Consider the following 12,700-nt stretch of genomic DNA (forward strand, 5'->3'; position numbering starts at 1 on the left):
TCTCAAGTGAATGATCCTTGTCTCAAGTGAATAGGAAGATGAGGTCTCTGACCTCAAACACAACATGCAAAGCTCAAAGATTAAATCACACAGGTCAGATTCCACTTTCACATGGATCATTTTCAATACTACAATCTTCCCACCTCTCCTTCCTCCTGGCTGCAGGCCATCACCACCTGCCCGATGTTCCTTCTTGACAGGAAAGATAAAGAGTTCAAATCCCGGGTGTCTTGGGAGAGGAATTGGCTTCAGCCACCAGTCAGGCCATCTGCCTTCACCTGCCCTGCTGGACTCTGGCCAGTACAATGGAGATGACCCAAAGCATTTGAAGACATGGGTTGGAAGAGGTGCTTGAGAGAGAAAATGACGGACCTGGTGACTGAATTGTCCCCAAAAGCACTGGTTTTTTGCCCAGGATACCCTGAGAGATGTGACCTCTCCCCATGGCCACTTCTTGTCCTAAAGCATCCCAGAGGCACCTCAGGGTCTGACAGTGGCTACGGGCCCAGCCTTAGTTGGTAATCACTCCTCCCCAAAACTTAACAGAGCGGCCCATGTGCAGGCAGCATGATGCAGGCCTGGCTTTGGTCAGAAATACCCTAACCTAGCTCTAGCTCCTAGCTGCGGGGTTTGGGTGAGTTACTGGTCTTTTCTGGGCCACCTATAAACTGGAACTACCTGCAGGGTCACTGTGAGGATTAAATGGCACACATATAGGGACCTCAGCGGGATTCAATCCATAGTCCCAAGACTTTTCCCTTCTGATCTACAGATAAACATGTTTCCAATAGCCAGGCATCTTTGGGAAGGGTGAGGGACTGAATTTCTCTGAGGACAAGCTAAGAAAACACCAGGTAAAGTGGCTGGTCTACAGTTTTTCTTCAAAAGGTACCCTAGAGAGGTTTCAGCTAGTTATTCACCAAGTCAACAGGGAGGGGAGAAGGGGGAAAACTGCCCAATAGAACAAGACAACAGAGCACAAACCACTTCTAGTATACTTGGCCACAGAGCGACTTCTCCCTTCAGGTCCCTGGTCCCAACCCCCCTTAAGTCACCCATTTTAGTGGCCCTGGACCCACAAGAGGAGGAAGGACTGGAATCAAGGGCACCAGGGAAAATCAACACCCAAATGGATCCCTTTGGGGACCTCTAAAGGGGCTCTGCAGACAGGGTTGGCCAGACTCAATTGAAGTTTATCAAGTTTAACAGCTGCATCAGAATAAAGTCAAACCATTCCAGGTCAGAAACACCCTTCCAAGCCTGCCTGCCCACCCTGATCCCTACAGACAAATTTAGGCTGTGCTCAGAGGGTCTTCTGGGCTAATTCAGTGGTTTTCAAATTGTATTCCATGGAGCCCTAGTGGATTCTTGAAGATTCCTGCACCTCCAGGACCAAAAGGTACAGGCTTTACCCCCCCAACCTCCAAATCAGAACAGCTCTGGGTTTTCCTTTTTTATTTTGATCTGCTTCACACAGTCGATTTGTTTGAAGAACAGCTTTCCATGTTAAACATTTTTGAAAAGAAGAATCCTGGACCAAATGATCCCCAGAATGCAAACACCCCACAGGTCCGATTCATCTGGACTGGCTTTTGCTGCCTCCCTCAGGCCTTGGAGAACTCAAACAGAATGTGCCAGGGAAAGGAGGAGGGGAGGGCGAGGACCCAGTTGCTTGGGAATGGCCTGGACTATCCTCTGTACACACCAGGTTCACAACAGAGCAGCCTCCCAGGGAGGCTCCCCTCCCTGCCACGGCCGGCTGAGACCGGCCCTGCGCCTGCGCACTCACGAGCCCTGCATCTCCACCCAGTCCCCCTGGTGCAGGATGTGCTGCAGCAGCCTGTTGACCACATCCAGCGTCTCGTCCTTCTCCAGCACAATGTCATACGAGTCCATGTAGTGCTCCCGCTGCTCCTCCACCTGGCCCGGGGGAGGGGTGACAGAGAGGCCCTGAAATGCCCTGCCCTCTGCCCACTGCCTCTGCCTCTCAATCACCTGGGGCTGGGGGAGGAGAGCACTCAAGCCAAATGCTCCTAGAGGAGTTCAAGGTCACAGGGCCTGCCTTTTGGAGACACAGATGGCAATGGACAGGCATAGGCTGCCACAATAAACTCCGAGATTAATGTCAAAAGGACAGTAACAAGGATTAAAATGTAAGAACTAGATGTTATCTCTATCTGGATTGAATTTCCACAGGCTCAAGCATTCTGGGGGACTTAGGCACGTGCTGGCTGAGGGTAAGGACTAGTGGCCTTCCAGCCTGATACCATACTGTAGCCCTTTATGACCACACTGTTTTCACCCCTGTCGGCCTCTTGTCTGTTCTCTAACTTGGAAACCCACATCCTAAAACACTGACACCTCCCATCTCAATCATGCCTTACAGGTATGATTTAGGAGGACTGGTAATCAGCCCCGCCACTTCCTAAACCATGTCACCTTGGGCAAGTTACTTAACCTCCTCGCCTGTTTCCTTATCTGTAAAGTGGCATAACAGTCACTACCTCAAAGGTTGTTGTAAGGATTAAATGGGTTCATGTCCCTGGTGTATGGTGAGCACTCAGCAAGCAGGGGCTCCAATGAAATGCCTGGCATTACTCTGTCTCTGAACTCATTCATCACTGGGTATCTCTTGTTTTCCTGTGAGAATATGGAATACTGTCTTGAAGAATATGGATTGAGTCTTACGTCTGTATCTCTAATACTTAATACAGTGTCTAGTTTTAAAACACTCAGAAGGTGTTTGACAAGCATTTGTTAACAGAAACTGAAGGAGAAGCAAGCTCTGAAGGAGGAAGCCCTGGACCCCTACCTACCTTGTCATTTAGGAAGCCAATCTTGAGAATGTTCTCCACCCCTGGAACCCCATCGGCCATAGTGAGGTCCCCCATGGTGTCTCCCAGCAGGAGGATGTTGGTTTTGCCCTGAAGCTGTTGGAAGTAACTGGAATTCTCGCACACGGAGCTGTTCTTGTTGTATGTGTGTATGAGCTGGCCCTTGAATCCCTGTAGGAAACCCTAAATGACCAAGAAAAGAGACAGACAGAAGGGCTACAGGGACCCGTCCAGTGCCAGTGTACCACTGTCTCTGTCACAGAGGAAAGGAAATCCTGAAAGCCATAGAAAACACCAAAACAATGTAGAGCTTGTGGGCCAGACTTAGCCTATTTTTTTTTTTTCCGACTTAGCCTATTTTTGTAAATCAAGTTTTACTGGCACACCGCTGTGCCTATTTGTTTACATCTTGTCTATGGTTGCTTTTCCACATAGCAGAGCAGAGTAGTTGCTATAGAGGTCATACAGCCCATAAAGCTGAAGATACTTGGCTAAAGTTTATAACCCCTGGTTTAAACTTTTAAACTAACAGAAGCCATCAAATATAGTTGGTCACCTACTCTGGTGGAAGCATGAAGCCTGTGATACAAGCACTGTTCAGGCTACATGTAAGCTAAGCCTCAGCTGGGGGCCACATCCTAACCATATTTCAAAGGCATGGAAATTCTCGCCACTGGTTTTAAGGGAAAAAAGTTAGAACGTGGGTGAGTCGGGGCAACTAGCCTCTGGCTCTAGAAAAACAAGTCGAAGTCCAAGACCTTGAGTACCTAGGATGGCACATGACCCATGACAGTGACATGGGGCCTGGTTAACCCCTAAACTAGGTCCCCCATGGCAGAGAAAGCTGACTGTTGGCCAAACACCAAAGAGCAGGTGCTTCAAAAGTAACTGTCTTTAGCTGGCATAAATGAATAAATAAATGCCTGAGGACACAGAAACCAGCACGTCTTCCACCCCCTTTCCTCCCCAGGTCAGAGTTAATGTTTAGGGTGAAGTTCCCTGGATGGTAGCTCCCACCCCTTGTCTATTCCCAGTCCCAAAGAGATTTGGCTCACATTTTCATCAAAATCCATGTAGTTAGACACAATGTGGATGTTGGGGTGAAACATTTTCACCTGTCGGATAATTTCTTCCAAGACATCACCAATGCCCGCGGAAAAGATGAAAAGGGGGATGTTGTTTTGGTAGAGGGTGTTGAAGAACACCTTGTATCCATCCCTGGAAAGAGATGAATGGATTCTGAAATCGCACTGCCTCGACTACTGTTCTTTATTTTCTACTTGGGTTATATATTTTTAGATTTTTTTAAAAAAACATTTTTAAACTGAGGTATAAAATACATACAGTAAGTGGTTAATGTGTACCAATCTTAAGTGTTCAGCTCAATTAATATCGACATATGTACACACCCATGTAATTACCAATCAGATCAATGTTCCATCGTGTCTCGCCCAGTCAATGCCATCCTCCCCTATTTTGACTTCATATCACCACTGATTAGTTTTGCCTGTCCCTGAACTTCATATGAATGGACTCATACTTTGTTTGTTTTTTAAATACAGTTGACCCTTGAATAACACGAGGGTAAGGGGTGCTAACCCCCTGTGCAGTCGAAAATCCATGTGTAACTTTTGACTCCCCAAAAACTTAACTACAGTTGTCCCTCAGTATCTGCAGGGGAACTAGTTCCAGGGCCCCATGGATACCAAAATCCAAGGCTAAACAAGTCCCTTATATAAAATGGCATAGCCCTGGTTGCTGTGGCTTAGTTGGTGGGGCATCATCCCATGCACCAAAAGGTTGCTGGTCTGATTCCCAGTCAGGGCCCATGACAGGGCTGCAGGCTCAATCCCCGGTAGGGGGCATGCAGGAGGCAGCCAAGCGATGTTTCACTCTCATATCGATGTTTCACTCTCATATCGATGTTTCTATCTCTCTTACCCTTTCCCTTCCTCTCTAAAAATCAATTAAAAAATAAACTAAAATGGCATAGAACAATGCATACAGTTGGCCCTCCACATCTACTGACTCCTAATTGCAAGTCAAAAATACTGTTTTCAATCTGCAGTTAGTTGAATCCACAGATGCGAAACTTGGAAGGCCAACTATATATTTATTAGAAAATGACCCACGTATAAGTGAACCCACACATTCAAACTCATGCTGTTCAAGGGTCAACTGTAAAATATAACCAGGCAGCTATCCTGGAGCAAATTCATTGAGAACACCCCACCCCACCCCAGCACTTGCTGGGTCTGCACACGTCTCTACTCTCTTAGCTTTTCATGAGCTGGCCTCTCCCCAGTTAGGACAGATCCTTAAGGACAGACACCCATGCCAACTCCTTCCTCTATGTGCCCTCATCCCTCCTCCTCCAGTAAAGAACGCTCTAGCACAGGCTGCTGTACTGTGAAGGCTGCCAGTGATCAATGGTCCCAGGCCAGCCAACTCCCATGTCGGGATAAAGAATGCCAGTCAACATGGAGACCCCAAAAGTCTTTCTATCATTAAGAAAAATGAGCTAGATGATGTTTGTTCCAGGGGATGAAGCCCTGCTCACACTCACTACATCCACTGCCAGCAGACTGCTTCCTAGGAAGCACCCAAGGGTAGAAAATCCTTCAGCCGTATCCAGAGAGGGAAAGCAAGAGCTTCCCCACTTCAAGTGCTCATGGAGCTAGGTCTCTTCCAGCAACGAAATCTTCTCCACTCCTTCCCAGCCTCTTTTAGTGAGCAAACCAGTTTCAAATGTTTTCCAGAGCAAGCAGCTTACCTAAGCATTGCATTGGACTCTTTGACCACCTGGGCTATCTGACACTTCTGAATCTTCTGCTTACACAGGAGATTGTGTGCTCTGGTCCACCTAGAAATAAACATCCCACAAACCCTGAATTCAAATCACAAAGTTAGTAAAGTGACCTTTCCCTTTTCAGGGCCAAGTCCCCTCTGGAAGTATTGACAATGGAGGGGGCCTCCTCCTTTTCCACAGAGCCATTGCCTGGAGGACCCTGGCTGTCCTCAAAAAGAGGGTACACCCTGGCAAGTGTGGCTCAGTTGGTTGGAGTGTCGTCCTGTATACCTAAAGGTTGTGGGTTCGATTCCCAGTCAGGGCACATAACAAGGTTGCAGGTTCAATCCCCGGTCAGGGTATGTACAGAAGATAACCAACTGATGTTCTCTCTCACACTGATTTTTTTTTTTTCTCTCTCTCCCCGTACCTTCCCCTCTCTCTAGAATCAGTAAGCATATCCTCGGGTGAGGATTAAAAAAACAAAAGAGGGTGAGAAAGCAACACACCTGAGAGACAAGAGGTGAGTGAGTTAACTGCTAAAGTCAAAGCTCTTCTGAATCCCTTCCTCTGTGACCCCACTCAGGAGAACTGGCACTCTGTCCAGTGATACTGGTTTCTATAGGAAGACATCTCCCCAGAGCACTTATTCCCCCACACCAAGGGGGTTCTAACTCATCCCAAGGATTCTTGGTGGGCCCCCACTCTGGCAGCAGTCACAAGTAGCTCCAGGTGTGTGTGGACAATTTGTTCTACTAGCTGGGCCTGTGGCATTCAGTTAAGCACCCAGTAAGGTAAGGAACTCTGTCATCTCATCAAAGCTCAGGAAAAATACCCTCCCTCCTAGACCGGACACTTTCACCACCACCACCATAACTTACCATTCTACCATATGAGGTAACTTCTCTTTGACAGTCCGGTGTGGGTCAATCTCAATTGGGTAATAGTGGTGAAAGAGTGCTTTCAGCTGGGGCATCCAAAGGAACAGGAAAGCCATTAGTCCCTCAAGTTTTCCCCAGCAAGGTCCTACTATTTAGCATGAGAAAAAAATCACCTAGAATACAAAACTTCATGTAAGGGAGAAACTGGATCCTAAGAGCTAGTGGGGCACCCCTTTGCACTCACCCAGAAATAAGGTCTAAGAATCAACAACATAAAGAGCTTTGCTATCAGATAAGAGGGTGGCCAGGATTTGTTATTAACTAGCTCAGTCATCAGGGCTTAACCAGTAAGAATGATTTAATGCTGTTTTCCAAAATGTGGTATACTCTCAGGTAAGAGACGAGTTAACTCCAGGGGATACATGGATAAACACTTTGTTAGTTGTGGATTCATTTTAATCTATGTTAGAAAAAAAACTAGCACATCAAACTCATGCTCTCACAAAGATTATTTCTTTTGTAAGTTAATCACATTCAGATCTTTTAAAAATATATTTAGTACAAACCATATATATATATGGAAAAAAAAAAAACACCCAAAATCACAAAAGTGGAACTAGAAAAAACTGTAGTTTGGGACACAGCATGTTAGTGGATGACTCCACCACAATGTCAACATTGAGTGAACTACTGCATGAGCATCTATAGGTGCCGCCTCTGTCTTAGGTTCTCTTCCACATGCCAACACTTGCCACCTTCTAGAGAGTGATCATATGTTCCACAGGGCCAGTCAGTAACAGTGCCCAATACAAATGGGAATTGACTGGGTATAAAATTTTAACATATGCATGGTCTCAGACTATTATGAGATCAAATGGAGTCCCTGACCATGGGTCCAAAAAAGGGTTAAATGCAAAAATCACACATTGACCAAAGCAGAAAGCTCCTGAAATGTATTAAGGGTTTGCAATGTGTGTGGGTTTTGTTTTCGTATTTTTTGGGGGGATGAAAGAACATTTTTCTAAAAGTACAACAGAACTCAACAGAAGAATATAATTTTTTTTTCAATCCTCACCTGAGGATTTTTTTCCATTGCTTTTTAGAGAGAGTGGGAGAGTGAGGAACATGGATGTGAGAGAGACACACTGATTGGTTGCCTCCTTCACATGCCCCAACAGGGGCCAGGGATCGAGCCTGCAACCGAGGTACGTGCTCTTGGCCGGAATCGAACCTGGGACCCTTCAGTCTGTGGGCTGCTGCTCTAACCACTGAGAAAAACTGGCTAGGGCTACAATTCTTTTTAAAGAAGAAAAAGCCCTGGTCTGTGTGGCTCAGTTGGTTGACTGCCATCCATGCACCAAGAAGTTGCCAGTTTGGTTCCCAGGTCGGGGCACATGCCTGGGTTGTGGGCTCGATCCCCAGTATGGGGCATAAAGGAGAAGGCAAATGGATGTCTCTCCCTCTCCCTCTAAAATCAATAAAAATATTAAAAATAAAAATAATAAAAAAGAAGAAAAAGATTTCATATATAAACTTTGCTTTATTAATTTTTTCAGGAGCCCGTCAACACCCAAAAACTTTTATCTGAGAGAAGGCAGTCAAACCTACTGTCTTATATGTGGATGCAGCTTCCTGGAAGCTGATAAATCAGGTATTCAAGGAACCAAAAAAAGTGACCTGCTAGCCCAGCTAGAGTGGCTCAGTTGATTGGGCATAATCCTGTGCATTGAAAGGTTGCCAGTTCTATTCCCAGTCAGGGCACATACCTGAGTTGTGAGTTCGATCTCTGGTCAGGGCACATACAGAAGGCAACCAATCGATGTTTCTCTCTCACACTGATGTATCTGTATCTCTCTCTCTCCCTCCATCTCTCCCTCCTTCCCTCTCTCCCTCTCTCTCTCTCTCCCCCCTTCCTCTCTCTAAGCATGTCCTCAGGTGAGGATTTAAAAAAAAAGTGACTTGCTAAAAGCTGTCAGTGGTGGAGCCAGAACCTACCTCAAGCTAAAAGTGGCAACCCAAGAGAGAGGTTTTAGAAATATAAGAACAATCCATAATCCACTGCCCATCTTTTTTTTTTTTTAATGAACTTCAGATAACAATCAATAATTGTTAATTAACTTAAAAAATATATGTTTCTATTGCCGGTTGGGCATGGCTCAGCGGTTGAGCATCAACCTAGGATCCAGGAGATCAAAATTCGATTCCAGGTCAGGGCACATGCCCGGGCTGTGGGCTGGGTCCCCAGTCCCAGGCTTGCAGGAGACAGCCGATCGCTGACAACTATCTCATTATTGATGTTTCTCTCTCTCTCTCTCTCTCTCCCCCTCTCCCTTCCTCTCTCTGAAATCAATAAAGACATATTAAAAATTAAATAAAAAAATGTTTCTATTAATTTTTTTTTTTAGAGAGAGAGAGGAAGGGAGAGGGAGAGAGTGATAAAAGAGAAACATCAATTTGCTGCCTCCTGCATGCCCCCTATTGGGGATTGGGCTGCAACCTGGGCAGGTGCCCTGACCGCAATCTAACCAGCGAAGTCTTGGTGCATGGAACGACATTCAACCAACTGAGCTATACGGGCCAGGCTCCACTGCCCTCTTAATACCAAGTAATCCTGACAGAGTATTGAAAGAGCTAACCAACATAACAAACTACTTAGTATTCAATTTAACGAGTTTCATAATGTAGTGGAACTAAATGATGGAGTTGGAAGAGCTAACCAATATGACAGACCAACAGACCACTTGGTATGCGATTTAGTGAATTTCATAACATAGGGGAACTAAATGATGTAGCTAGCTATTCAGCAGAGAGAGCTCAGCAACGTGCAGAGAAATGTACAGTTAGCACAGCTCTGCCCTGGCAAAGAGGATCCTGACGGGAAGAACGTGGAACAAAGTAAAAACTCTACAGAGGGATCACTTTACAATATTTGTATGTATCTTATGGAAATCGGAGTTATTGTACACTGGCATTAATTCAGATGTCTTTCTTGACACTGGCTGCCTTACCAAGAAAATCATTATCAAGGAAAGAACATAATGTAGTGGAAAGAGTTTGGGACAGAATCAGATCTATGGGAAAGTCAAGCTCTGCATCCTGCTGTGTAACCTTGGGTAAGTTGCTCAACCTTTCCAAACCTGTTTTCTCATCTGTTAGATGGACACAGTAATGGTTCTATTCATCTCTCGAAGTTGTGGGAGGGTTAAATAACAAACATTGAGGTCTTTTGTAAAGTCTATAGCTAGCAGTGAGCATAACGTCCATACTCTAACTATCAATTGAGACAGGCCAGTAAGCCAGGACAAGTGGAGTAGGGAACTGAGACAGATAGCTGAACAAACTGACAGAGCAATTTACAGCAGATACAGAAGGTCACCTCCCTAGAAATAACATGTTATTTTTCAGCTCCAGACCCAGAAAAGCAGCAAAGCCAGGTGGGCGACACCAGGACCAGCTGCAAAGACTAAGGACCCCCTTCCCTGACACTGACCAATCAGTGGAGACGACGACCCTGAAGGAGCACACCTAGAAAACTGATGAATATTCTGCTGAAACCCTCCCCTGAGACCTCCCCTAAGATTCCTGCCTGCAAGAGAGAGATAAAAGGACCCAGCATTCGTGTTCTCCCTCCCAGGAGTCCCCAGGGAGAGCACACCCATGCCCTTCCCGCTGCCTTCTTTCCCCAGAGGCATGCATCTCCTAAATCCTAAGGGACCCCACGAGGATTTCAATCAGGGCAGCAATAGGCAGCAACATCATCCTGGGGAAACCCCCTGAACCTGTCCCCAAGGTCCCTTTTTCTCTGACTTCTTAGTGAGCCAAAACAGACCAGCCTAGGCTCATTTCCCCAGCCATTCCTTGTTTCACTGTCCCCAGCTTTAATAAACGTCCTCTAAAATTCACCTGGACTCATATTGTGAAATTTTTCCTGCACGAAGTCAAGAACCCACACACTACCTTACCGGCTGGCCAGGGGCAGACCCAACTCAGGGCCAGGTCCCCCTGCTGGTAACAATATGTCTTGACCAACAAGGAAAAGCTATCCAAGTGCATTAAAACTAGGTCCACCTGAGCAAAAGAAGAAACGTTTTTTTAAAAATGAATCTTCTAAGGTCTCTACCCTGGAATCTTTGGTCCTGACCAAGGGCCATACGAAGCAATATATGATAGAGACTCTGAGCAAAGAAGGGGGGTAACTCACCTCTTTCCGGCAGTCCTCGCTGATGATCTTACTGTTATCCAGAATATCTACAAAAACACAAAGCTCCTTTCACTCGCCCCTTAGAAACCATCATCTTGTCAAGCCCAACAAAGCAAGTTAGTATGTGACTTACTGTGGGAAGAAGGGCATGGCATTCCATTATAGGAAGACCTGCTCAAGGTCCTGTCAAAGTCAGAAATGACCTAAAATGCAAAAGAGAGATGATGCCTAGAATAGGCTCCTTCTGGGGTGGCCGTGTCAGCCTGGGAGGATGATTATGAAAGTCAAAAGTGCTCAGTGTCCAGAACGTGGGCAAAGCCCTGCAGGAGTTAGGGAGGGCTACAGAGGGAAGGCAGAACTAATCTTGGTCAGTCCAGAGCTAACCCTGAGGACCACCGTAGGGAGGCGGGGAGGGGGGGGTAATTAAAGGAAGCAGCGTGACCTTCCTGAGAAATTAGAAATCTAGGTTTTTAGGGCAGGCGGGCTCTCCCCCAAGGCAATACAGGCGAACCAACTTGCTGGCCCTTGGGCCCCCAGCCGTTTCTAGGGGCCGAGGGCTTGCAGGTGTCGCAACAACGCGGGAAGACCCACGGGCAGGACGCCTCCACCGCCGCCCCCGCCCCGCCGGCCCGCCCTCGCCCCGCGGTACCTGTAAGCGGTCTCGCCCGCCCCTGCGGAGGGCGCCCACGATCTCCTGCACCCGCCCGGGCTGCCGCATCAGGACCGTGGCCTTCATCTGGGTGCTCACCTGTCCCGAGACCCGAGAGAACGGCTGACCCCGGCACCGCGCTGGGCCCAAGGGGAGCCGGGGGCTCGCCTGGGCACCCCTGCGAGGCAGGGCGGGGGACGCGGGAGGTGGAGTGGAGGCTCCGGCCCGGCTGGGGCACCTACTGGCCGGGGTGGCGCGGCTGGGCCGAGGCGCCCCGCTGGGGTCCTCCGCGCGCCCCGGGGCTCGGGGTCCGCGCCACGCCGCAGGGTTCCTCCCGCCTCACCTCCTCAGCCATGGTGCTCGCAGCCGCGGGAGCAGCGCCGGGAGGACGACCGCCCCGCCGCCGCACTGCGCAGGCGTCGGCCCGCCCCCGGCCCGGGGACTGCGGGCGGGCGCCCGGCGGGGCCTCCACAGGCTGCGTCCAGGGGGCGCTGTGCCGCAAGGGGGGAAGACCTGGGGGAGGGCTCTGTGTTGAGTGAGGGTGACGGTCCCAAGGAACTGGGGTTCCTGGGTGCCACTCTTTCTGGAGTAAAAACCCTAGCAAGTGTGGCCGGTTCCAGGCTTACAGTTTGCATGACAAAAAAAGCCGCAGGACCCGAGGGAATGGGAAGGAGCCATAAAGTGAGTTCTGTTGGGGTGGGGAACCCTTTTTCCGCCAAGGGCCGTTTGGATATTTAGAACATCATTCGCGGGCCATACAAAATTATCAACTTAAAATTTATCTATAGAAAAAGCTCCTAGATTTATTGAATTTCCAGTCCTGTCTGGGGTTGCCTTGGCAGGGCCAGACCTACAGGGCCCCGGCTGGGGGTTCCCCACCCCAGGGGAAAAGTTTCTGGGCCCACTCCTCATCAGAAGAAAGTGAGTGACTACCTCATGTCTAGAGGGCAGGAAGGCCCTGGATGGCTGGGCCAGAATGAAATTCTAATCAATTTTACTTCCCCCTTTTGCCTCCTCTGACTTGGTTTCCTTGCACCCTGTGTCTGGGGAGCCAGGTGTGGAGCTGTGGAAGAAGGCAGATGGATGCTACAGGGACACAAACCGGGCAACGGGAGCCAGAATTAAAAACTCTTACATGGTGTCGGTGGGCACGGTCCTGCTCTGGGTACAAGGACACAGAGGTGTGGGGTGATCTTCAGCCTAGTGGTGTGGTGGGGGAGGGGAGAAGGAAGGAGGACAGGGACAGGAGAGAGTTCCAGAACCTGAGAGCACAATCCTGAGAGTGATCTCACTGCGGGCCCAGGATTCTGGAACTTGGGCTGCCTGATAGACCCTACATGAAAGATG

The 12,700-nt window shown here is 48.2% G+C and overlaps 1 protein-coding gene across 3 annotated transcripts; it reads right to left on the minus strand.

The window, feature by feature from the left end:
• Positions 1–1,438: 1,438 nt before the first annotated feature.
• Positions 1,439–11,784, minus strand: NT5C3B (5'-nucleotidase, cytosolic IIIB). Of its 3 annotated transcripts, none has more exons than XM_081161238.1 (9): positions 11,697–11,784; positions 11,354–11,452; positions 10,838–10,907; positions 10,705–10,751; positions 6,504–6,589; positions 5,608–5,697; positions 3,890–4,052; positions 2,817–3,017; positions 1,439–1,920 (listed from the first exon to the last, which is right to left on the minus strand). In XM_081161238.1, exons 1-9 carry the CDS (start codon positions 11,706–11,708, stop codon positions 1,786–1,788), a joined length of 903 nt encoding a protein of 300 aa, XP_081017364.1. In that variant the 5' UTR covers positions 11,709–11,784; the 3' UTR covers positions 1,439–1,785. The 3 variants fall into 3 exon arrangements, with proteins under 3 accessions (XP_081017364.1, XP_081017365.1, XP_081017366.1); XM_081161239.1 differs by having other exon boundaries at positions 11,596–11,771; XM_081161240.1 differs by lacking the exon at positions 11,354–11,452 and having other exon boundaries at positions 11,453–11,727.
• Positions 11,785–12,700: the final 916 nt, after the last annotated feature.

This window comes from Miniopterus schreibersii, assembly GCF_964146895.1.
Source record: "Miniopterus schreibersii genome assembly, chromosome: 16".
NCBI lineage: Eukaryota > Metazoa > Chordata > Mammalia > Chiroptera > Miniopteridae > Miniopterus > Miniopterus schreibersii.

Bases quoted from the DNA above. Each gene is read 5' to 3' on its own strand.
- NT5C3B (XM_081161238.1), bottom strand. The intron at 10,752-10,837 runs GTAAGTCACATA...GTGTTTTTGTAG, and splicing joins GCCATGCCCTTCTTCCCACA to ATATTCTGGATAACAGTAAG. The intron at 6,590-10,704 runs GTGAGTTACCCC...TGGATGCCCCAG, and splicing joins GCGAGGACTGCCGGAAAGAG to CTGAAAGCACTCTTTCACCA.